The sequence below is a fragment of the Anas platyrhynchos genome, chromosome 1 (assembly GCF_047663525.1).
Source record: "Anas platyrhynchos isolate ZD024472 breed Pekin duck chromosome 1, IASCAAS_PekinDuck_T2T, whole genome shotgun sequence".
Lineage (NCBI taxonomy): Eukaryota > Metazoa > Chordata > Aves > Anseriformes > Anatidae > Anas > Anas platyrhynchos.
This window is the reverse complement of record NC_092587.1, coordinates 127,249,999-127,275,888: the sequence shown is the minus strand read 5'-3', so window position 1 is coordinate 127,275,888 and position 25,890 is coordinate 127,249,999. Positions and strand designations below refer to the sequence as shown.

The 25,890-nt window shown below is 38.7% G+C and overlaps 1 protein-coding gene across 12 annotated transcripts in view; it reads left to right on the top strand.

Annotated features, from left to right (window-relative positions):
- Positions 1-25,890, top strand: part of CDKL5 (cyclin dependent kinase like 5) — a 130,327-nt gene that overhangs the window by 33,026 nt on the left and 71,411 nt on the right. For 7 of the 12 annotated variants that reach the window (XM_072028940.1, XM_072028936.1, XM_027448172.3 and 4 more), the window contains exons 2-3: positions 10,834-11,062; positions 11,559-11,593. In XM_072028940.1, the coding sequence (XP_071885041.1) occupies positions 10,999-11,062; positions 11,559-11,593 (99 nt within the window). In that variant the 5' untranslated portion in view covers positions 10,834-10,998. Of the gene's footprint in view, positions 1-289; positions 372-2,304; positions 2,512-4,904; positions 5,029-7,533; positions 7,555-10,833; positions 11,063-11,558; positions 11,594-20,918; positions 21,112-25,890 lie in introns of those variants that run through there. The other 5 variants (XM_072028925.1, XM_072028922.1, XM_072028913.1 and 2 more) reach the window with 5 other exon arrangements.

The following is a 25,890-nucleotide window of genomic DNA, read 5'->3' as shown; positions in this document are numbered from 1 at the left end:
ATATAAGGTATTCTTGTAGAGGGGTGGGAGCTTGGGGGCTTTAAGTGAGGGGCTAAAGGCAATGAAGCAGTAACGTATTTAGAATGGGCCATTGTTTGGACTGAAAGATTAATGATGGCAAGAGATGTTACATTATGTTTTCTTGCTGAATTTCTTGAATATGTTGAATACATTGCACACTCCCCACAAGGAGAGCAGCGACAGTCTTCAAAAGTGAAACTGTAAGCTATTTATTTATTTATTCCCTCTTTTTTTTTTCCTTGACATGAATCAGTATGTTGGACTATTTCATCCTCCTCTTTGTGTATCACTGCTAGTGTGCTTCCAGATGGAGTCATTTTAAGGTATTTGTGAATTTTCCTGTGAACAGGGTGAGTGAGTGACACTGATCGGGTAACACCTGAATAAAAATTTGGAAATTTTCTGAAGTATGAAAAATGTCTTTACTCTTTATATATTACTGCATACTGTCTTTCTGGAGGGGGGGAAAAAAAGAAAGAATAATATGTATCCATAAGGTGAGCAATAACGAATTTTATGTATAATCTACATTACAGGCAGCTCGTTAAATTTATTCTTGTAAAACAATAAGAAAGCATGCAGGGAATATAGCCTATTTTTTACTATTATTCAGTGCTAACAATGGAGAAGAGAGGGTGGCTTCTAAAGTTGGGTACTTAATGCAAATTCATTCTCTTGCATAAGCTGCAGAGCAATAGAACATAACACTGTCATTAAAACTGACTCATAGCGTTCAACAGAAGGTGTGTTTGAGGCTTTAAAAGTGCTAAGAGAATTACTGTAGTCTAGTAAATACCTTGCAGTGGAAAAAATACTTCAGCTACAATATGTTGCAAACCACTTGTGCAAATTCTTGAGTGTATTTTGCCTTTGTAAAGAGTCTGAGCACATGAGCAGAGAAGTGGAGTTGTTATAAACTATGAAGTGTTTTGAAAAAATGGAGGCGAATAGAGCATGAAATGTGTTCGACATCCGTGTTTGAAATTCTAGCTCACGGATGGAGGCTCTTGCACTGCTCGATCATCTTTTAGCTCATTCGTGTGTATGGGGCTGTCTCCTAGACATGACACAAATATCTGTCTAACCGTAGGTGTTCAGCTCTCGAAGTTGCTGTTTGGTGGGGTTGGTTTGTTTGTTTAGAGATGCAAGTAGATGGGAATAGGAAATGAGCCTCCAGCACTGCAGGAAGCATAGATGTTAAACTTGCATTCAAATTGGGTCAGTATGTGGTCTTAGCCACAAAGTGGTACAATCCAAACAACATCACAGTTGTTCCTTTCTGACTTTGGGCTGAGTAAACATCACAGCCCCCGTTCTACCGTGGGTAACACAGGAAACAGGAGATTCTCCCTGTGCCTGTCTCATGTTGGAAGAGCAATGTTAGTTTTAAACATGCCACATGATTCCCTTCCACTGTCACCTTGCCCATTGTCTTCCACCGTGGTGGGCAGTGGTTTCTTTGGCTCTGTGCATCAGGTCAGCGCTGTGATGCTCTGTGATTACTGCCTGGAATGAGATACGTTGATAACGCTACCAGTCAGTTTTAGCTTCCTGATGACCAACGCTCAGGCCTGTGTTATAGTCATTATGTGCATGTGGCTTTGTAGAGCCTGCTGCTACCTTTAGGAAAGAGACAGCTGCTGTGTCTTGCTGTGTTATGTCGGACTGAGCCTGGGAAGCTCTTCCTAATCCTCTGAAAGGTGTGATTTGCCCTGTGCTATCTCCAGCTGTGATTTACTTAGGTTTCTTTGACTTGCCTTTCCTTTTACAGGAAATAAATAAGAGCAATTTGCTGGGAGTAGGCTTTTGTGTCCAAATCCCCCAAATGACTTCTGCGTCTCCCTTAATGCCGTAAGGCTATTTGTACAAGAACTAGGTACGCTAGAAACATGAAAGTCAGTTATGCAAATAATGACTTTGGACGCTGCAAGTCTGCATTTTCTTGTAAGCTAATCATGTAAATCTCATCTCATGATGAACTCGTTGCTCATGCCTGAAGCATCTTCTCCTGAGATTTTAGTTTTCCTCTTTTTCTTTCATTCAAGAACTTCCCCATATGCCAGCCATTCCTTGCCTTCTTCTGTGGCTCCCTGGAGTAGTTTCCCTTCCCTTCCTCCCTCACCCACCCTTCTTGCCCTTTGCCACAGACACTAGATTCCCTCTTTTTTTTCCCTCCCCCATAATTAAATGTAGAAGGCTCAAAGAGAAGTGCATCAAGGATGCAGATCAGCATTACAAGCTTTTTTTTTTTTTTTTTCCTTTCGTTTGGTAGGCCTGCCAACATTGTTTACTGTTTAGATGAAGCTCCCTTTTCTCAAGACCTGTTTTTCAGGTCCTCTTTTGGGTCACTTGCATATCCAGACGTGCTTTTGCTATCGTGGAAATCTCCAATGCAAGAAGCCATCAGCATGGCAGGGAGAAGTTCAGTTCGTGCCTGTGAAACAGTCTGCTTGGGAGAAAGGCCGGGCACCTGCCGCTTCCTGACTGCCTGTAAATATTTTTTCCATTGATGCTTAATCTTCTAACCTGAATGATTCTTCACTTTAGATTATAGTCACTAACTTGTAAATACTATTTATTTATTTATTTATTTATTGTCAGGTAGCTTATGACTTTCAGTAGAAGATTCCTGCACTTAGTTTAGAGATGTTTTTGCCAGAATAGTAGCTATGGTTTTGGCATTCTTACATTGGACTTTTATTTTAAATACTAAATTTCTGACAAAAATACTTGTTAAGCAAGATATATATATTTTTCCAGTATACAGATGATGGTGGGTGGGGGTAGAGAGCAAGTACAAGCTACGTTTGTGTTAAGAAAGTTTGTTTGATGGCTCATGTTTTTAATTTTTATTTATGATTTTATTTTTTAAGGCATTGTGGAGGCTGGCATCAAAACAACATTGTTTATTAAGAAAAAAAAAAATAAGAAAATAAAAAATTACCACATCCTGTTTCCAGAGATGAACCCAATTGCCTCCTAGTGTGTTTGAAGTTTTTTCCTGAGTCATCTGGTGAGATTTCATTCACCTCAAGACTTGCATTTTCCCACAGCAGCTCTGTTCATCCAAAGAAGCAGCACAGTGGTAGGGTTTCAAAGATGGCATGCTTATAACTTAGTTTATACAACACCCGGAGGCCTTCAATGTAGCAAAAAAAAGGTTTCCTTATCAGAGCTTAACATCTAATTAAAGACAAGATCTAAGAATTCACCCAAGAGTTGAAAGAAACAGGAGAGGAAAGGCAAACGTTTTAATGCAAAGATTTGTAATCAGATTTTCATAATAGGGGTTTTGGAATCCTTTAAGTTTGAGAAATAAAACAGAATCTCGTCTGTGCTAGTGTGGAATTAGAGGCACCAAGTTTAGAAATGGCAAATAATTTCTCCCTGTAGCTTAAGTACCCAGGAGGGATATATGGGGTGTAGTAGTCTGTAAATTTTAGTTGTTTTCTCAAACATTCTGGTTAAAGGAGCAGACATCTCCAAGCTCACTTGCTGGGTCTGTGTTCAGCCTTGCTGTGATCCACCTGGGTAAATTGTGCAGGAGAGCAGACAGTCGACCTTTATAATTATGTTACTGGCTCCTCAGTTCCCTTTCGTCTTTACTGAGTGTAGTTCTTCCCGTTTCCACCTAGGAGAGCTGCCCCACGCACTATAACCTGCTCGTCCAAGTGTGTGTCCTCCAGCCTGGAGCTGATTTGCACCATCTCAATTTAAGGCATGAGGATGGCTCACTTTTATTTTTATTTTATTTATTTATTTATTGTTGTTGGACTAATTACAATCACAGTAAAGTCTTAATGCAGCGTGAAGCACTTGGGAAAGCAGTCTCTTGGCTTGGCTTTCACTTAATTGATTTCCTCATCTGTGTGTGTTAAATAGGCTTTTATTTTTTCAACTTGAGTGGCACAAAAAGTCACTTTTCTTTTAGAAGTGTGGTCTGTGTTCAGTGACTCTGATAATAGATGTCATAATAAAAATTCTCTACTGTTAACCACGTTCAAATCTTTTCAGTATTAATTGTACTGATACCTCTGAAATCTGCAAAGTCAGAGCAAATCTCTTGTAAGTAGCTACTAATTCAGTGTGTTTGAAAGGCAGCATCTGCAAATTCAGTGGGATTTCATATAGGGATGTTTCTGTGGGCTTTGGTTTGTTGTGCTTTTTCCTTTCTGAAACAACTTGTTTTGAGGTTGAAAAAGCAAACAACCCAAACCAACCAGCAGGCGCTTTACAGTTTGCCCACTGCGCGGCTTAATCGCGCCTAAGGACTTCTCTGAAATGGAGGCTATAGTGAAAAGCCTTTGGGTTGTTTCTTTAAAGGGTTCGTGCTCGTGTGCTTCCATACTAATGTGACTTTAGTCACGAAATGACCTGTGTGTAGGTGGTAGGACACTCGGGTATTGTATGGCTTCTTTGTGTTCTTTTATGGAAAACTTGCGATGCCATTCTTTACAAGGTTAATTTTTGTAAAATATGGCTCAGTATTATTTAAATGAAATGCCTCTGACTTGCATGGAAAACACATTAAGAAGAAATAATAAATGATTTTACAGTAATTAGAGCATAATCCCGTTCTTAAGCCTGCATAGTACTTTCTTATTAATTAAATATTAAACTTTTGAGGGCTTCCTCTCTCTTTTTTTTTTTTCCCTTCTATATTTATTGGCATATCATTTAAAAGGAAAAAGTGATCTTTTAGGGTTTTTCTCTTTACTTCAGATAGTGAACCAGTAATCTGTATTTAATGACATGTTTGAAAATTACAAGGAAGTGCAGTCATTGTGGTTATTTTGATCTGCATTAGAATACCCACAGAATTCAGTTTCAGCGTTCATTTGGTATTTATAAGTACTTTACATTCACCTTTATTTTTCTGTTCTCTTCTGAGAAAACTCCGTCCCAGCCAAAACCAGCACAGAGAGGAACATCTGATTTTCGGAATGGGAATGGGAGTTATTTTTAGAACAATGAATACAAAACTGGGCTGCCAGAAGGGGGAAGCTGGTAAGATTAAAAGGATTTGAGTCTTGTTTTGTTAGGAGAAAGTCTCTTTAAATCACCAGCATGCTTTCTGTGTAATATCAGAAAGTTTTGGTGGCACGTCCAGTGAGGAATGCAGCAGGGGGCTTATTTTGGGTGGCCTGCTCTTCCACGTGCGTTGTTTTTGTCTGATGAATGAGTGACTGCTGCCACTGGAGAGCGGAGCCCAGCAGTGTGTGTTTTAACAGCAGCTGCCAGAGAGCAGGGGGACGGGGGAGCAGGCTGGAGGAGCTCAAGAGGCCCATTTCTTCCCCAGAATGTGATGCTGAACTCAGTCATGGTCATTTCTTCCGTCGAGCTGCACAGTGCTTCTAACATCTTCCCTTACAGACGCTGCATTGTACTTTTCTTGGGCAGGAGCTCCCTTTGCTCAAGATTGTATCTGAATGTGTTCAACTTTTTATTTTGTTTTGTGGTAACGGAGGAAGATTTTTATGCTCAACGCTCTTTCTTCTAAGCATGAACTTCAAACACAAATGTGGGAATAGAGTCACAAAGTGAGTCCTAATATGTAACTCTTTGAAAAGAGTAGTTTTTTTGGTAATTATTACAGATGAAAAAGCTGTGCCAGTAATATTACTTTATAGCCTGGGGATTTAAAGTCCGTGGCAGATCGTCAAAGATAATATGGAGTTGAATGGTAAGCAACATGACAAATGAGTGTAGGATATTACTGGAGACTGGTGCTCTGAGAGGAGAGAAGGAAAGACTGAAATGAAACAACCAACTTCTAATGAGAACAGTACAAACACTGTGCTAGACTTAAAAAATAAAATAAAATTCTTCCACAGGAACATATTGCATCATATTTCCTTATGACATGAGACCTTTTATCTTAATAAATAAACAAATAATTTTATTGTCCCCCTTTGCCTAACTGTTGGATGCTTCCATATGAAGTGAATGAGTAAGTGTCAGGCTCCTTGGGCCAGATGAAACTGCAGAGGCTTTGGATTTACGGGCTTGCTGGTGAGTGGTATCTCCTGAACACCGGCTGTTTTATTCAGAGCTGCTGCAGGTATGGTGAAGAATGCCCGGCATGCGTAAGGACAAGCATAAAGTGCGTAAGAAGCTGTCACACCCACAATAGGCATATTTGTTGAGGCTCTTGTGAGAAGGGAAGAAGACTAAAATGGAAGCAAAATTGTCTTTCCTGTCCTTCTGTTATGACTCATGGGAGCTGCTTTTGTGCTCGATACTCTTATAATCTGCTTATTTGTCACTGTGGTCTTAGAAGCATCCTGCTCAGCTCCCACTCTTCTTGAGTTGGCAACAGCTGTTAGAGCAGCTCATAAATCCTGCGTTCTAACTCTCACAAGTGAGTTCAGTTCTTACATTCAGATAAGCTGAATTTGGTTTTGAATCTGTACAAGAAAGAGCACTCAGAACACAATAAAACAATCATATTTGATGTCCTGGTCTCCAACCTAATTTTTCTTTTAGGGATTTATCCAAAGAGGTATGTCAAATAGTTTGGAGCTGGTTCAACACTTTTCCTAGCATAGTGCTTGCTTTGGGATGATAGCTGTGTTCAGGTTCTTTTTATTTTTTGATTTTTTTTCACCAGTCTCCTGCCATGGAGGTGAAGTGTTTGCTTTTTCGGCCAGTGATATGAAGATGACATCCCTTGATTTGTAACACATCCAGATGAGTTGGCAGTTTTCTCTGTATCAACAGCTATTTAAAAACACCACCACCAACAACAGTGAAGTCAAGTTCTAATGATGATGTTAGCAATGTTAATAAAAGCTTGCTGGAGCTGAACTTTAAAAACCTCTGAGGTGGTGTAAGCAACCTGTATTTTGCTTTTACATAATTTGTTCAGCTTGACTGTTGTCTTAATTTTGTATTTATTTTTGCTAGCTGTGCTTAAATTTTTTACAAGCAGAGGAGGCTAGATTGAAGCTTAGAGCATTAAAAATGGCAAACTTGTTTAGTTATGGGATCTTGTTGCTTTTAATCTTTTCTTCAGCTTTTTATTTTTTTATTTTTAAACTTTCACATTGTGTATTTTTTTCCATGTTATGAAATGGCTCTTCCTCCTGTACCTTGTCCTATTAGAAGGTCTATTGTATCTTCATGAAATGGAGAAACAAGTGGTAGCCTTTTTCTTCCAAAGGGAGGAGTTAGACCAGCAACACTGCACTAATAGTATGGCCGTATTGCTTACTCTCTCCATTCTTGAAATCAGAATATTACTACCAGCTTCCTACTTAAAACTGTTCAAATGCTGAATTTATTCTTGGTAATCTGTAACAGATGTCATATAGTACTCCTGGCACATTCTTGTGGATCAATACATTCAGAAAAATCCTGAGAAATAAAACTGCACCTCTAATGGGGAGGGGAAGGAAGAGCTGGTGTTAGTAGTGATACATCATGACTAATAGAGCCAGGTAAAGCTTCCTTTTGTGTGTACACGCTGTCTGACACAAAGCATGCCAGGGTCTGCATGAATGCGTGACCATCAGAGACGGATACTTACATGCTGTAAGTTGTTTTACAAGGGTTTCACCCCCCTGTTTTGCTAGTGAACAGAGGAAAATGTTCCGTAAACAGATTAAAAATATTGTTTACTTTTTTTTTGTTTTAGGAAAGCAAGAAAGGTGTTTGCTTACCAGCAAGAAGCTTGTTTAAAAGCTTGTTCAAAATCTATTGGGGAAGAGCTAGTTTTTTTTTTTTTTTTAGTTGCTTTAATTTAAATCTGCGTTATGTAAAACCAGCTGGTGCTTCTTTATTTCACGGCGTTTCGGTTTGCTGACTTGGCTGTAGGTGTTGTAGAGCACTGTGATAGCACTGTGATAGCACTGAGACCATCTCAGAGACCTTCTGGTTTAGGTCAGGAGTCACCTCAGGAAGGTGTGCAAGGAGATGAGCTCTGCTTCTCTGGTGCTGGAGAGAGGAGGAACAGCCTCACATCTTGTGCTGCGAGGCTTGTGATGGAGCCAGCAGGAGACTTCCTAAAACAGACCTGTGCGCTGCTCCGTGCGAAGAATGAAGCTGTGGTTGCTATTAATAAGGTTTTCCTTGCTATTTCCAGTGTTCAGCTGCTTGAAAGAATCCAGTCTGTTTTCACTAAGCCGCAGAATGAAGTGACTCCTGCTATGGAAAAAAACTTGAAATTACTGTTTTGGTTAAAACTTAATTTCTATTTTTTATTTTTGAGAGAGTAACTGTAATAAGAAGACTGCTGGCAAGGTTCATGGAGTTTGGGTTTTTGTATTACCAGATTTCCTGCAAGAATAGTGATTTTTTTTTTAATTTATTTATTTTTAAAGTCTTAACAAGGCCAGCACCTTTCAGAAAGCAGAATGATCCCAGGAAGTTCAATGGGTGCTGTCATGGAGCAAGTATTTTTAGCAGCAGGCAGAGGCTGAAATATTCATAGTGATTATTTTCAGTCTTTCAGGAGCTTTCAGTGGCAAAGATCTTAACCAAGTGTGTGTCTCCTGTCATGAGGTAGCTGGGGTTGTTCCTCTGAGAGAAAATGAGGGGAGCATTACGGGCAGCTCTTCTCTGGCCTGGTTATAGGACAAAGCTGAGCTTCGTGTGTGCAATACACAAATAAGGCCTGCTTTCCATGCCTCTCAGTTACACTAAACAACACTTGAGCAGTGGAGTAGGAAGGAATAAGGTGGGCCCAGCCAGCCTGGATTTACCACTGTCGGGGGAGAGACGAGTTTGAGCTAGTGCCTGGCTTGAGCTGTGTCACCAAGTCGGGGCACAAAGTACCGGCCTGTGGATCCTTTCTGCTGCGTGTGCCATTTCACTTCATTAGCAGTCCTGCTCACTTCAGGATGAGCTTTCCACAAAGTGCTTTCAGCAGGGGAATACATGGTGGTGAGACTGGGAGTAGTGCAGAAGAGGCAGGCCGCTCACGTGGCCTTTTCTTCTGGGAGTTCCCCAGTACGAGCAGTTATATCAGCGGTCTGTCACGGTGCTGCTCGGGTAGAATCCGAGAAACTGGTTTGTGTGCTTCCTTGGGACAGTAAGACTGCATCACTGCTGGTGGGTGGACATTGAGACGTACCTGTCAGACTCCTGCCTTTCAGGAAGGGTAGGCATGCTGCCCTAGATAACATGCGGTGTAAGGAGCCAGCCGCCTTCCTGCCGCCCTAAATTCCCCCTGAAAGAAAAGGGAAGAAGATGTGGTGGCAGGAGAGGGAGGCACACAGCACTGTGTTGCAGGGTGAAAGGGTAGCCGATTGCAGATCTAGCCTTTATTCCCAGTAAAAATACCAAAAAGATCCCTACTGAAGACACTTGCAGGAATCTTTATTTATATAAGTGTGGATCACTAGAGGCTTATGTAGTTTAAAGTAATTTCTGAGAATTTCAGAAATGATGAATGTGGGGAGAGGAACCTGCATTGAAAAAGAAGAGGGTATTTTATAAACCAGGCAAGCTTAGAAAAAAAAATGATTGATTAAAACAGTAAATCAATCACTGAAATAATCCATTAGGGACTGGGTAACTCTTACAACCAACCAGCCATCCCTTTTGATTGAGATGTCGCTGCTTTATTTCCCAAGTTTGTTTCCAAAATACTGGCTTGGTTAGCTCTGGAGTTGCTTTTGAAATACTAACAGCAACAAAAAAATAACTCCCTTTGTCTTGTTCGGGCTAGCATCATTGATTTCTTTCCACTATTGCGTTGTCCTTTTTTATTATACTTGACTGGGTCAACACAAGGCTTTTGGCCAGCACCCACAGCTTACCGTAAAATAACAATGAGACTTCCTCTTCGTCTAAGCCAAACCCAATGTCATTAGCCCGTGCTTGTTCATTACACATAAGTTAATTAGGTAAATTCACCTCTATCCTGCCATCTTGTTCCTTATGAGTACTCCTGTTCTCAGATCACTGAAGTGTAAAAATCTCCTATTGTCATTTCACAGTGTAACTATTAGTTTTTTTTCCCTATTTTAGGCCATGGGATATTTGCCTTAAGATTAGGGGCAAAAAAGCAGTTTGAATTGGCAAAAACAAACCTAGATGTTTCATTTGTTAAACTTCTATTTGTTAAACTTCTACAGGAGGTACGAATGGACTCTAAAACGAAGAGACAGAAAATACTTTGTTGATTTCCCTGTATATAGTTGCTTGATCTAACCTATGGCTCCTTCCATGTTTGAAAAACACTAGGGGAGGGTGGGAAATCTGTGAAAAAAATTTACTTCTTACTACACCTCCATTAAATGAATTGATAGAGGAAATAATTTTCTAGAACTGATTGCTAGTCAGTCTAACAAACAGTTTCCTTGAATTTTTTAAGCAATCATAGGAAATAATAGCAGGATGCTTCCTGTTGTTTAGTGTCCTTTGTGCCTTATTGTTTTTGCTATTACAGAGGACAAATAATAAAGTGGTTAAAACCAACTTGTTTTTGTAACTGTCTGTCAATGTAAAATGAAGTGAGAACATAGGTAATTAAAGGAGTATTTTTTGTTCACTGAGGTAGTTCCTATCAACATCTTGGCTTGCTTCTGTCTTACATAATTTTTTTTTTCTACAAGTTATTATTTTAATAGCCACAGTACTTTTACAAAGTACTTTTACACAGTACAGATTACAAAGCTAGCTGTTCTCAGATAGCAATGTGTATCATGGATTGAATGTGTAAGTTCTATTGACTGTGAAAAGTGGAAGTAAATTGTCTGCTACCATTAATGTTGGACAATAGTGTTTTGATATATATAAATCACTACTATATTTACTGAAATAAAACAAGTTACTTAGTATACTATTTCCTCTTTTTTCCCCCTCCAGGAAGATACTGACTGTCTAGAAATTAGGAAAGCGTGTAAGAAGTCCAGTTGATCAAGGTGGATTTTTTTTCCCAAGAGTCTTTTCACAATTGCCTTTTGCAAGACATTTGGACGCTCCCCATTGTGCCATGTTTTGTGGCTCTTACTGTAAGAAGAATTTGTCTTGATGAAGATTCCTAACATTGGTAATGTGATGAATAAATTTGAGATCCTTGGGGTTGTAGGTGAAGGTAAGTAGTATCTTTATAAAAATTCTAATATGTTTTTTATTGAGATATGATTTAGTCCTTTTGATGATAAGAATTTTTCATTTGCAAAATACTGCTTTTATGCAAATGTTAAGAAATATTCGTTTATTCTGTAGAGCTCCTAATTTCCATCTCAGATTGAAGGAAATGTTTGGAAGACAAAAAAAAAAAAAAAGGGGGGGAGGAGAAATGGGACAGTTTTGTTTAAGTTTATTGTATTAATCTCTTAAATGATACAGGATAGATGTAAATTATCCAACTTATTAGTATATTTAAAAATAATTTTAGTGTTTTAAAACCCATTTACTTTGAAGCCTTTTTAATTTTCAGTGCACAAAAATTTGGTAAGGTGCAAGTTTAGGATGGTACTGGGAACAGTATTATTTCTGCAGCCTGGAGATGGCTGAAGATCTGTATTTTCCTGATTATTTCTGATTTGAGATGATTTTCTGATTTGCTCCTATTTTCTTTGTTTCAGGAGCCTATGGCGTTGTACTTAAATGCAGACACAAGGTAAGTAAATTGCTTTAAGTCAGAGATAAATGTTGGTGTTTGGGTGAAACAATGACTTCTCATGAGAACTGAGGTGTTGCTATGCATTAGATGTGTTGCAATTGGGCAGGACTTTTGCAGTCAGTTATTCAGATTTTTAATTGCAGTACTGTCGGAGGAAACAGCTATATAGAGTACCAAAACCCATTTTTTTTTTTTTTTTAGCATTTAATATTTGCCTGAAATCTTTGAAGTATCAGTAATGTTTCACTCATCTCAACTAAGAAAGTTTTCTTAAAAATAAAATTGGAGTGCAGTTTACTCTGTCTCAATTTGAATATTGAATTAATTTTCCAATACTGCTATATGAGCACACACTCCTCTTGGGGAGGAGGGGGATCTACAAGTCATTTCCACAGCTGTTGCTGGACAATTAAAATGAAGTAAGAAAGCAGTCTACTTCTATGCTTGTTGAATTTAATCTGGAAGAAAATGAAGTGGGGTTTGTTTGTTTGTTTGTTTGTTGTTTTAAAGGAGGGGGTAGGGTGGAACCTTTTTCAGACAAAAGGGAATTCTGGCAAATTATCAATGCTATCAGAAGTGTTGTATAAGTTGGATATATCTGTACCTTCTGCTCATCAGTAAGGACCTAGTTTGCTGTCTTTGGAACTGCCGTGTAGTCATAATAAAATACCTTTTACTTCCCTAAAGCAAAACATTCCTGAATCATAGAATGATTCATTTGTAACGACCCAAGAATACATAAAAGTTTTTTTTATGTATTCGTACCTTGTTCTAGAAAACGTTAACACTGCAGAGGACCTACATTCCTGCAGTGGCTTTTATCACATAAACAAGTTCTTTTGCACAGGAAATGTAGTTATATTTGGAGTGGCTTACATTGTTGTACTGAGAATACAGAGCTGGGGCCTTGCTATGCAATAAGGTTTACCTACCCTTTTAGAACAATTTTTAGAAAGTAATTGTAGTTGTTTTTTTACTTGTTTTGTTTCGTTTTTTTTTAACTTCTGAGATTTTTAGAATACCACATGGTAAGATAATCATCTCTTACCTTCGGTAAAACCAAGGTAGAGCTTTGTGGTTACATTCTTACCTAGTGTATATTAACAGTGGCTATAAAAATAAATAATAATAATAATAAAAAAAAAATGATTAAAATGAGTGATAAACATTGTTCTGACTTGGATATGGATACCTTACAGTATGCCAGATGACCAGAGAGGAATGGTTTTGTGTTAGCAGTGGGAGGTGCTTCTTCATACAGCCAGTGAAAAAATGCTGAATTTCATTGAAGGATCTCATTTTTTGGGTAGTTGCTGCAGCATTTTTTCTGCAACTTCAAACTTAATTGAAACAACATTGGTACTCTAAAACAGACTGTTAGTTATTAACATTTCTAGCAAGTGTGTTTGCTAAGACGAAGGATTTCCAATATTTTAAGCTCACTGAATTATGATTTTTACTTAAGTCAAGCCCTTCCCCCAGTCTCTAAAAGCAGACGAGTCTAGGGGCTATCTGTTTTAGTGAAAAAGAATATCAGAAAATTAAACTTGGATACTTGGATATGTCTCTCTTTCCCCTGGACTTCCTCTGGCTGATGCTCATCTTTACTTTTTCCTATTATACATTTGCAAATATTGAGAGGGACTTGTCCTGAGCTATTTTGCAAGGTACAGCACAAATACATAATGCCTGCTGCATTATGAAAAAATAAAAGAAGACAAAACGTATTGCAGGGTGATATATGTAATTGTTCTCCTTGATCAAGAACTGTTTTTGTATACAAGTAGGAAAGTTATATTAAAAAATACGTAAGCGTTCACTTTCGTGCAGCCTTAACATAATTACCTGCAAATGCAAGGGTATGTTTTGTTTTATTTTTACTGTTTCACTGCTGATCGGCTTTGCTTAAAAATAATGTTCTTTTTTAAGTGGTTCTTCCCCACGATCTGTCTGCAGGTAGCACAGTTAATTTTGAGTGCCTTTTCAGCGCCACGTAAGAAACCCACACTGGAACATCATCTAGTTCTTGTGCTTTCTGGATTTTTTTTTTAAGCTGTATTGTGTATATGAGGCCATCCTTGGTCATGTTCCCTCAGCATATACTGCTTTTCTTTTTGTACAAAGCTAACAATTACGTTTAAGAATTTGAATGCAGAAGTATTTATATTCATCTTTACAAACAGTGGTAATATTCAAGCAGCAGATTTTCAACGACTAAGTCAACTCATTTCCATTGTGTTGGTGAGAGGGTAAAATTTGCATGAAATGAGGAGCTGGTCCTTAATTGCATCAATTTTTGCAACATAATACCGTAGTGCTTCAATAAATATGTAGCTTTTTGTACCCGTACATTTCGGTGGCATTAATAAATGGATATAAGTTGGAGGGAATGGACTAAGGAACAAATACCTTGTCATTATTATATGACTTTTTTTCTTTGATAAGGGAACATTATCAGGAAAGCTAGAGTAGCTCCTCTAGAATGACTGTGTTTACATTATTATATAGCATATTTTTATTACAAATTCTTTATTGCTACTTGTGCATAGCGGTTATTTATCTATTTTTTTCCTGACATGAAGCTAATACAAATAATGCTAATGCTAGGATAAAGCAGATCCGATGTTCTGAGAAGCTTTCTTATGAGAAGACATTTCATAAAGAAATATACAGGAATATATTTGAAAACACAAAATGCATTTTATTCTCATGAAAAAATAGTAAAATACTCTGTCCCGGCTAATTTACTGTATATCATCTGTCCTTTCTGAAAAGAAAAACAATTTGAACAGTTCAGCAGTGTCAGAGATCATGGCTAAGGAAACGAGTCTTTGTTCATGTTTAAGAATGGTAGGTATGTCTTTTAAATAAAACCACCATCCCCTTTTCACTATACGATGTAAACTTGCAGCTTCGTGCAGGGTTATCCTTAATACCCTGCCCACCCCAATAATCCTTATTAGGGTCTTAAGCACAAAGCATTCGGAGAAGTCTGATATCAGTATATGGAGCTAATAGAACAACGCTCTGGCTTAAAATCAATAAAATGATGGGACGGTGCTGTAGGAAAGCTATAGGATACCCAAAGATGAACACACTAAGAAATGAAGCTGAGGGGGGGGAAAGTTAGCTTAGATGTAGTTGTGAAAGGGGAATGTATAAATACACCAGGAGATAATAAACTGTGTATGTAGGAGAGAACGTTGAAAACTATAGCTGTAAGTAGCAGGAGTTTGTAGAAATGGGGTTAATACATCCTTGGACCACTGAGAAAAGTGGATGGATATGATGTCCAGGTAGACAAGGTCGTAACGTTGTTCTTCATTAGTGAGACAATTTGCCATGGGGTCAGGCTGGAGAGGAAGAAGGATTTGAACTTCTGGGGGTCAATTCAGAGATATTAATATGGCATGTCTAGCTTGCAAGTATTGATTCTAACTTCTGCTTTAGTTCTCATCCGCAGAACGTGCGTAAGTGTTTTATCAATGTTCACTTGAATTTTCATCCAGATGCAGTTCTGCAAGAAATATGGACATTTTGTCTTCAGAGCACGACTTCATTACTGTCCAGTAAATAAGGAGTAGACTGCATCTTAAGAAACAAGCACAAAACACCTAGATCCCTAAAACTGATCCCTCTAAGGCAGGAGAAAAACACTGAAAATATGCCTAGGGGAATTTGCCTCCCCCAAACCAATGTGCTCTGGGGACAAGGCAGGAGGGTGTGCAGGAAGGGATGTGGTAACATGAATTTTCTAAAAGCCTGCTAGAATTTTATTGAGTCTCCCAGCCTTGTTCATTCCCTTGCTATGTGCTGTGTGTTTACAGAGTCTTTGGAGCCTGAGGGGGTGCAGTTTAATGATTTAGAAATGTGATGCCAGCTCTTCTTGCATGTACAACATCTCCTGCCTGATAAGATGTTTTTCTGGTCTTTCATTTTAGAAGCGTATCTGGTTTTGGTTGTTCTCTATTGTATTTGAGATATTTTTATACCTTCTTCTTTAAGGTAAACATCACTGAATTCGCTTATTAAAAACAAGTGAAAAGAAACCTTAGTTTATAGAATCACTTGGCTACTTCAGTGCCATAAAGAATAATGACAAATAACCTTTTTAGTAGGTTTAATACATAAAGGCATTTTCATCTTTACCTGATATTTAATTTTGTCCTGTTTGAGCCCTCACTAATACTGTTATTGTCTTCAGACAAATTTTTTGCATGTCTCAGAATATCCTAAAAATATTTACACAGCTTCTTAAGAAACCTGCAGCCTAGTCATTCAAAAATATAATGGATATGTTTATGGGACATAATCACTAAATCTCACTTGAGTACCTCAGCTCTTTCCATGTCTTCTAGCATTACTGAACAGCAGGGTCACAGGTTCCTTGGCCTTCCCTTTGCTTTACCTATTAAAACCCTTTACTTTGCCATCTGCATTTACAGATTTTCAGCTGGTCTGAGCTTTGGCTTTTGAATTACAACCCAGGCACGCTGCAGGAAAGTTTCTTTGTGCCTCCAGGTAGCTCATCTCTGCTTCCGTGTTGTGTGCACTACTTCTTTGTGTTGGAGCTCCGCCAGGAATTCCCTGTACACCAGTGCTGGCCAACTCGAGACAATTTTCCCAGTGTTTTGCATGTTGGAGTGGGCTTTTCCTGTGCTTTGAGGAAGTCTCCCTTGAAGAACAGCCAGCTCTCCTAGACTCCTTTACTGTTTAAGGCTGTCTCTAAGCAGATCCTTGAATAAGAGTAAATATTTTTGGTCTTGAATCTTGAATAAGGATAAAACCTTTTGAAGGTCCCGGGTTGTAATTCTGCTGTTTTTCTTGTTCAGTTCTTCCAGTATCTTGAATTCCCCTATATCACGGCATTTGACATCAGGGATGCTGTTCCCTTGTAACCCCAGTGAGAAAGGCACTTGTGCTCTGTATAGTACCATTTAAAATGGTATTTATTAAGCCTAACCATGTAAAGAAAGTGAGAATAATAGAGACAATTTTACATCCCATTAGATACTGGAACCTGGAGTTGTGCAGTGTCAAAGGGGCCTCCGATCGGTCTGTAGCATGCTGTGCAGACTGCCTGAAGAAGGGGTTATGCCATTGTCATAATTTGAGCTACCACAGGACTTTCTTACAAGAAAACAACTCCATTAATAATTTCTGCTGTCAAACAGAATGGCTGTTTGTGTGAGAGCTTCTTGCTGTGCTTCTAGATAAAGGCAAGGGCATGCAAGTGTCATAATCACAAGTACAGAGTCAGAGCTGCCCGCAGGCACCTTTTGTACGAGGAGCTGGCTGAGTTTATCCTGTGGCCAAGGGATTTATGCAGAACACCACAGACCTGGAGGCCAAGCTGTACCTGCAGCATAGCTCAGCACAGGCCTTCAGGTCTCTGTTTTGCATAAATCTTGTTAGCTGTGACATGGATCACTAACTCCTTGATGTACAGAGGTCTTCTGGTCAGGATGACTGTACGTTGTCACTGCCTCTGAGGCCATGTACCTCAGAAACTTTAATGTTTCTGTTGGTTCACTGATGAGTTACCAAGAAACTGCTTTCTGCATCTTCCCAAAATCTCCTTATAGGCATCCTGTATTGCCCTTTCAGCAGATACGGAGTGCTCAAAGTCCCCCATTAAAACTGAAATTTCTTGTAAGGCTTCTATTTAAAAATATTTTACCTATTTTGCCTTCTTGAACAAGTGTTTTGAAGCAGATGTCCACCCTAATACCACTTCTGCTGTTCTGTCCTCTAACCCTCAGGCAAAAACTTTTGACTTTCTTCCACATTTCAAAGCAAACGTCCTTGCCTTCAAGCCTCTCCTTTGCAAGAATCTCCTTGCTTTTTTAGCTCATCTTCCTGAAATATCCTATGCATCTGTTCATGGCACCAGTCATGCAGGCTATCCCACCACACGATGTGTAACCCTAAGGAGTGATCTCACTGGGGTAACAGTTCTAGGGTAACGGTACACAGTTGCAGAAATCAGGGTTGACTCCCTGTTCCTCCTGTTTCCCTTGACACTTGCATTTGTGTATAGGTATCTGAAGTTTGGTCTGGTCATGTTGCTTTCACAGAGGGAAAGAGCTTCATGCTCATAGGAAATTTGGAGTGCATCTGATATTTATCATAGACATCAAATTCTGAATTTGACTGGTAGGTGTTAGAATCACTTCTCAGACTCATGTGTCTGCTGATGTTATTGATGTTCTTTCTGTTCTCACTGCCGACCTTCTTCTCATGTTGACAAGTTTCCTTTTAGTGACAGAATTAAAAAGTAAGTGTTCATAGAAGTTGTGTTTATCTTCAGTGTGTTGACACTACTGAAAGTCTTGCTTTGGATGTGGCTTGCAAGGCTCCTGTAGCTCTCCAGCATGTGCTAAGCCAAGGACATGGGCTGAATAATAGTCTTCATTAGGGTTTATTGTCAACATTATTTTGTTGGTATTATCTTCTACACCACTCTTTGTCTTTTAATTTGGCTTACTGTTTTGACAGTATTTCCTGTTTGGATTATTGAGAAATTAAATAATGAGTAAAAGAAAAATCTACGCTCTCCAAATGAGCGCAAATTAATGATGGCTGCATTTCCTTTTTTCCCCCTTAATGTTACAATCCTCAATGTGAGGGAGTATTAGGAGGTTTCAGCTACTCAGCTAGAGAAGAAACTAGTATTGTCTGGTACTTGAACCCCAGAAGATGAGCTGTGCTGATTCAAAAACTTCTGCTTGTTGGTGTTCTTATTTTACTGTACTTCTCTAATACTGTGATAATTTTAAAGGACTGTGCCTTTGTTCAGAAGTTGTATCTAGACAGCAAAAGATGCTTAAGTTCACACTACTCCAATGCTTAGCTATGGAAAAGTTGCTTAATCAAGAACAAAAAGCAGCATATATAGTTGTAGGAAGTAGGTCTTGTCAGCTGGACCAGATTTCTTCATTCAAATCGTGTAGAGCTGAAGGAAGCTACATACGTATGTGACAGTTCACTTATAAGTGAGAACTGCACAAGATTCTAATACAATTTTCTGTATAATTCTAGGTTTTTAAGGCTGTGTGGATTTAGAACTGACTGATTGATGGTTGTTTTAAGGTTCCTCAGCTCCGTACTAAGAGGAGGTATTTTTTCATCTGTTCTTGATAGAGAAGGATTGTAGGTACCATGTGGCTATTCAATGTTTTAATGAATAATCTGAAGGTAGATATGAAATTACTACTGTTAAAAGTTATCGAAAACACACTGAAGTGGTAAGCAATAAAAGATAACCTTGAAAAGCATTTAGCATTGTGTGGTAAGTGACTCCATGCAAAGCATGCTTTAAATATTTTTTTCTTATACAATTGACTTTCAAGATTAGGATTTTTCAGTGAAGTCTGAATTATGTCAGGAGCATTTTGAAGCAATCAGTTTTATTGTTTCAGAGTAGAGCTGAAAGCTGATTAATACACAAACTTTTATTGTTTATTACCCTGATATACCTAAGAATAATCATTTTGAGTTGGATGAGTTTAGTTCAGCTCAGCATCGTAAAAAGTGGCTTTGTGAGAGGTAAACAACAGATATTGAAGGGAAGGATGTAAGAACAGGACAAGCATGTTGTGATAATCCCTACGGTATTCACAGCCTCTAATTGCTACAGTGCTACTGGGAAGTAATTATCATCAGAATATTCTAGCACAGATTATGCCAGCAGTGGTGTTGATTTTTTTTTATAACTGTATCTCATGTATATATATATATATATATATACTGTATACTGTATAAAGTATTTTGTCCTTATGCATTTTTTTTTTACATGCCATCAATTTAGAGTTGGCTATCCTTCACCTAAAAACAGGTTAAAAGTACACTGCCAAATCAAAGTACACTGCCAAATTCTACTGATTTATACATCAGATGGCAACAGTAATGGTGAAAACGTGATACCTTGTTGCTGCCTCTGCTTCATCCTCAAAAATTTTGCTATCTTTGATTTTAGTTACAAGTAAAATCAAAGGCAGCATTGCTGACTTTTCCCTACTGATCAAGTGTGGTTTGGCTCTGTGGCAAGGTGATTGTTTTTAATCACGGTCAAGGGCAAACCTCTGTAGAGTGCACCATTTTCTTCCAGTAATGGTAGCATGCATATGGAGGATTATTGCACTTAATGTTGTTCCTTAGGCTAAAGCACAACTCCCTGATGCTTTTTGTGCTGAAACTTGGGTGAAATGCATACGGTGAAATTATGCCAAGCTTTTGAAGTAAATGGTGTATGCCAGTAGTAAATGTTTGTAACAGAGTTGAGGTCTGTTGTTTTGAGTTTTATGCAAAGAAAATACAGCTATTAGGCAGGCTGTAGCGCTGCAGATCTTATCACTCTGATAACCACTTGCTTCAACTTCACCATTAGGCAATGAATAACCTCCCGAATTCCTTACAGGGTTCTGTTTTGAAATACTAGGTCTATAGTATTTCCTTTGAAAACTTTCCGTGGCATTTGAGTGCAGCAGTGAGAAGCGAATTTGATAAGTGGTAATTCACTTCAGGAACCACTTTTCTGTACCCGTAGATAAATGGCATGTGATAAACTCTTTTTGCTCTGCAGGGTAGATGCTAATATGGTGTTGAAAGTTTCTAAAGCTTTCATTTTTTCATTGATGCGTTGTCTATACCTGAACCCGAGCTTTTTCCATAGTCTTTCTCAGTTCCCTGTGGCAGGGCAAAACAATCAAATTAGCATCATATTGTAAATTTTAAATGCTGATATCAGTGAAAACCTGTTTTGCTTTTGTTTTTTTTAATTGCATGGAAGATTCATATATGTACTGTTACTGCTTCGAACATCAGACAGTTGTCAAGAATGGAGGATAAAAATCAAATTGCTGAGATTCCTGGTTTGAAAGGACAGCTGGCTACTTGTCAGGCATGGAAATAAACACCCTAGTGGCACTAGTGGAAGACAGGTGCCTTAGTGCTGACATTTGTCGGTCTGTCTGTAGTCATTTCGATGGGACGGTGCTGCAATCCTGTCTGCAGTTGTTTTTTTTTCCCCCCTCTGAGTCTTTTATGACAGGGTACCAGGCAGCTGTGAGAAAGGGCCCTTGTATGATACTCCATCCCTTTGCCTCCACCTTGGTGCTTGTCATGTTGATGAATGCTGCTCAGATGTTCGGCAGTAGGCAGTATTCAAAAATGGCATTCCCTCTTTTTTTTCCTCCCCAAAGCCTAATTTAGAAATGGGAGGTGTGGGAGAAAGATGAGAGCTTTCGGAGAAGAGAAAGCTAATTCGGTGTAGGAGGAGATACTAAGATTCTTATTTTCAGGAGGGTTGAATTCAAAGCAGCGCAGTGTGAGGGTGGTGTTCGCAGTGCCACAGATCGGGGTGGCTTAAGTGGGACATCGGGTAATGGCATTCCTGCGGTGCAAAGCTGAGTGCGGGGAGACCTGATGCTGCACAAGATTTTCCAAACAAGAAGAAGGAGCAGGAGTAAATACATAATCTAACACCTTGTCCTTCAGTTACCCGCGTTGTTGAGGTATGAGTGGCATAAAGCCGAAGTTAAAAATAGCAGCAGCAGTACACCTTGCCTTGGCGAGGATATGTGAAGCGTGTTGCTGGTGGCTCTTGACTTAAGTCAAAGATAAGTGATTTGTTACATGGAGAAGGAGAAGAGATCAGTATTTTTAGTCACACTTCCAGCTTCTTTGTCACATTAACCGTTGTAGATTAACTTGACATCTGTAATGCTTTTTCTGTTATTTCTTAGAGGAACGGCGTGTCTTTCTGATGGACTTGTGCATAATGGGCTGCATGAATTCCTGCTATGGGTACTGTTTTTTAAATGAAGGATTACTGCTTATTATTGCAGATAGCACTTTTCCTTGGAAGATTGCCAGTAAATAGACAAGCTCCTCAGTAGTAGCTTCCATCTGCAAATGGGTTACATATCATCACACCTGGATTAATACAGGAAACATATTCAGACCTGCAGCAGTGTGTTGTGTGGCTGCCCCAATGGTTTTAATTGCAAAGAGCTAATAGTTGTGTATCTTATTCTAATGTACTGTCAGTGAAAACTTAAGTGTATATCATAAACATACAAGACAAAACTGTCCATGTAAATTTTTCATTTTTTTGCAAGAAGGAATATACTACACTAGAAAAATTAAAGTTATGAACCTGACTGCAGTATTTCTTAAAAGCTGTATAAGAAGAAATGAGGATTTAAGGATTTAAGACCTGATGTAGGGACTTGGATCATTAGGAAACTGGTGATGCAGGCTAGGTAATTCATAGATAATGAAAATTAATGCATAGGAGAAGCAGCAACATATGGCTAATTACAGAACTACATCTGTAGTAGTATGAAGTTGCTTGAATATTGGATTATAGTTTAGTCTTGTCATCAAATTGCAAAGTACTGTGTAGCATAATTGATGCAAAAAAGCTGAATTTTTAAAATTTAGGTTAGTTGTCTAGTTGTCTTTTGAAGGATTCTTATGGACTTCTTAAACTTCTGTAGGACATGCGAGCAGCTCTAAGAAAGCTAGGTTAATCACTGATCTCTGGACACTGTATTTAAATAAAGGCCAATAAAACACAATTCAGTTTTTGAGAAGTTCAGTATTAAATGTACTACGGTAAAGGTGGATGGATCTGGATCATGTGGCTGGTTTTCAAAATTATTTGTAGAAACCAAGTTGACCTAAAATGTTACCACACAAGATAAGTATCTTGGATATACCAATTACATTAACTTACTTCCTTAATTTTTTTGTGAATTTAAAGTTGTTTTTTTTTTTTTTTTGGACTAGGAGTTCTGGAAAAGGAACATTTGACAGTGAAGGTAAAACATTGACAGAAATAGCAGAAGCTTGCCCAGTATTTCACTTTATTTAGAAACTATAGGCTTTTCTAGGTACAATTATTTTTCATCAGAAAGGATTGCAGTACATTTTTTAAATAGTAAATTGTCCTTCTGAATGTCCTGGTTAAAGTTATTTTACATAATTACATAGTTTTGTGTAACTCCTAATTGGTGGTATGCCCTTTTAAAAATAAAGGAAACTCTTTTCTTTTTTGACTAGAAATTGTTGGTTGTGTTTTTGACTAGAAGTGCTCCTTTTAAGGTATAGCAGTGTTTATTTCTCACTCAAAAATGGGATAACAATAAATGGGGAAGAAAGGATAGTATTTTCGGTTTATAACATTACAACTGTTTCAAATGTTTATGTGTAGGTAAAAATACCTGCAAAATAAGTTAATAATTGCACTTACCCTGTATGGTGTTAGATCTCAGCGAAAAGATGAAGGGATTAGACAAGCCTGGCATCAGAGTATGATGATGAAAGCATTTTGGATACAGTGGCTGGCCAGTCTGAGCTCTAGAGCAGAGGTGATACTGTTGAGACTGCAGAGCGCTCAGTGCTTCTGTCTGGAAGGACTTAGCAGGTTTCCTTCAGCTCACAGCAGATGTTACAGGTTTGTACAGAACTGCAAGCATTCTTTATGCTACTTGTCTGTACAGAGAGCAGAAAGTAATATATGTGTATTATAAGACTACAGCTCTCTGGAACACATAGTTTTGATTTGCTGTATTTAGCTGCACCTGGGCAATAAAACTCAATTCATCTGCTCCTTACTTTTGATAAAGAAATCCAATTTTATGTTAGCATTCCTTATTCTAAAGGGTATATATTTAAGCTTTTTTTAGTTTAATTGGAGGGGGGGGACCCAACATATGACAACTTTAGATTTACAAAGTTTCTGTATTTTTATTATATTATCCCTGGATTGCTTTTAGCTTGTATTGGTAGGTGAGACCAATCTTCACGTAAGTTCATTTGAAATCCTACCGCCCTACAACATAATGGCTTAACTTTGCCCTTTATGGAAAATCAGCCACTTTGGGCAATTCTGTGTCCAGGTTTCAAGGTGTACAGCAAAGTGGGGGATTGTTTTTGAGTAGCTCAGGTAACTTGTTACTGGAAGCAGATACCAACGCTGCTCTTTGTTTTAAAGTTGTTTGTACCTTAACTGATAAAGCATCTTCCATTTTGTCCTCAGTGCGAATACTAATTTGTGTAGAGTACTGCAGCATGCAAATATTACTGTAACAAAGCTAAGTGTGTATTTGACAGAAGGGGAAGGTGAATACCTGCAGGATCTTTAAGGGGAATAATTATTCCCACTGCCACTCGTTCTTTCATGGATGTCATCCCCTCATCCCCTTATGCCCCCATTATATAGGTGCAGAGATGCGTTCCCAAGGGATTTAGGAATCTCCAGTGTGAAGTATTGAGGGCAAGGTTTGCTAGCAGTCAAGTGACTGCTGCATCTCTGGAGTTCTCTTGATGGTGATGACAAACTAGTTCTTACATCTTTTGCACATGTTGTACTTGGATGTTTCTCCTCCTTATGGACTGGTCCTTAGCCTCACTCTTAAGTATTTCGGCTTCCATAAATATTAAGTCAGTTTCCTGTTTTTTCTTGTTTGAAATACATGTCTGTAACATTTCCCTTTCAGGCCAAGGGGAAAAGGGCAAGTTCATGCTGTAAGCTGCAACCTAGTTGCCATCCTCCTGTTGTTGCCTGCAGGGTCTGCTTGCAATCAGCTGTGCTGCAGCCTTCTGGGCTTGGCATAATGCTTTCCTCAATTTTACGGTTGGAGCACCATCCTGGGAACAGTTTTCCTCAGCAATAAAAAATGAGTTTTGTGCAATTTCTTCTGCATGCTGCTCTCTGCACATGTTCGTGCTCTCGCAGTGCCACCCCCAACATCCTATTTATACCTATTCTGATCTGCTGCATGTCTGCAGCAGAAACAAGGTGCATGAACGTTTGTTCTCTGAAAAGTTTTGTGTCCTGTTTCCAGTTCTCAGCATAGCCTTGTGTTGCCCTATTGAACAACCGAGTATCAGTTGATCATAAAATGCTTTGAGAGAGAAAGCTTAGTGTTGGCGCTGTCTTATCTAGTATTTTTTAATTTTTAGGCTTTTTTTGATGGCAAGGTTTTCAGGTATCACAGGAGTAGGTGTCATAATTGTAATCACGTGCAGAGATGTAGAAAAATGAAATTATATAGGATCAAGAAAGGACTTGGTTGGCTGGTTATACACCTACCTCCTTTTCTGACAGTACACATCTTGACCAGGAGGCAAGCTATCTTCTTGAAATCAATTAACATTTCCAACAGAGATGGAGTAGTGCCATGTTTATGCACAGAAATATGTTGCAGGCAATGCCATCTGTGGAGTAAAACTGACTAGCTACTTCTACAGGATCAAATTTCCTGTGACTGTTTGTGTGAAAAATTCATCCGGGTGTTGTGTACCTTTTTCCCCCCCCCGCCCTCTCCTCAAGGCATCAGCTAGCTAAGAATGATGTTAAGAAATGTATACAATATACTATCTGGTGGAATTGCAGCCTGGGTTCTGAACCTGCTCGAACACTGTAAGTCTTTCATGCTTCCAATGCTATTAGCGCTGTAGCAAGGAGGAATCTGAACTAAGTAGGGAGCTAACAAGAATCAGCAGGAACGTTACCAGTGACTTTTAGGAAGGCTTATGGGAGGCCAAACAAAATCCATTCCGCAAACGCTAGCAGACCAAATAAATAAATAAATAATAATCATAAAAAATCTTGGGCATATTTCTGTTCAGAAATTCTGGGATGTAGCCCCTTCCTCCTCCATATCCTTCATCCAGGTTCCTCAGATGACCAGATCTCCCAGGTGAATTCAGTTTCAGAGAAGCAAATCAAGGGAGACCAGCCTGTCTATAGTATTTCTTACGTTCTGTTCATCACAGATGTCAGTGAAATTGACAGTTTTTCCATGTATATTGCTTGAAGATTCTTTTGGTGCTTGACCAACATCCCTTTGATTTCACATGTGTACATGTACAGAGCCATACAGAAATGCATATGTAAGCACATGTGCACATTTTTTAGTTAATGAGCTACATCAAGAGGTTTCTTCTGCTCTGTTGTGAAAACCAATGCTAGCCCATTCCTTCTGATGCATCAGCAGAATTTTACATGCACTAGCTAGCACACAGTTATGCCGATCCTTTTTATCCTCATGAGGATGAGTAGAGGTGGATGCTTGTGTCTCAATATGAAGTACAAATGGCAATGATTCTGCTTTATTGAAGTTTTCAGCAGGAGCATACAAGTGTCAACTCAAAAGATGAAGAAAATACTTTACAACTGAAGTTTTCTGATTATATTTTCTCAGATATCACTCGTGTCTTCATCCTAAGGTAATGGTTCAGGAAAGTACTGAAAAATTACCCTCTCTGCTAAAGCATCATGT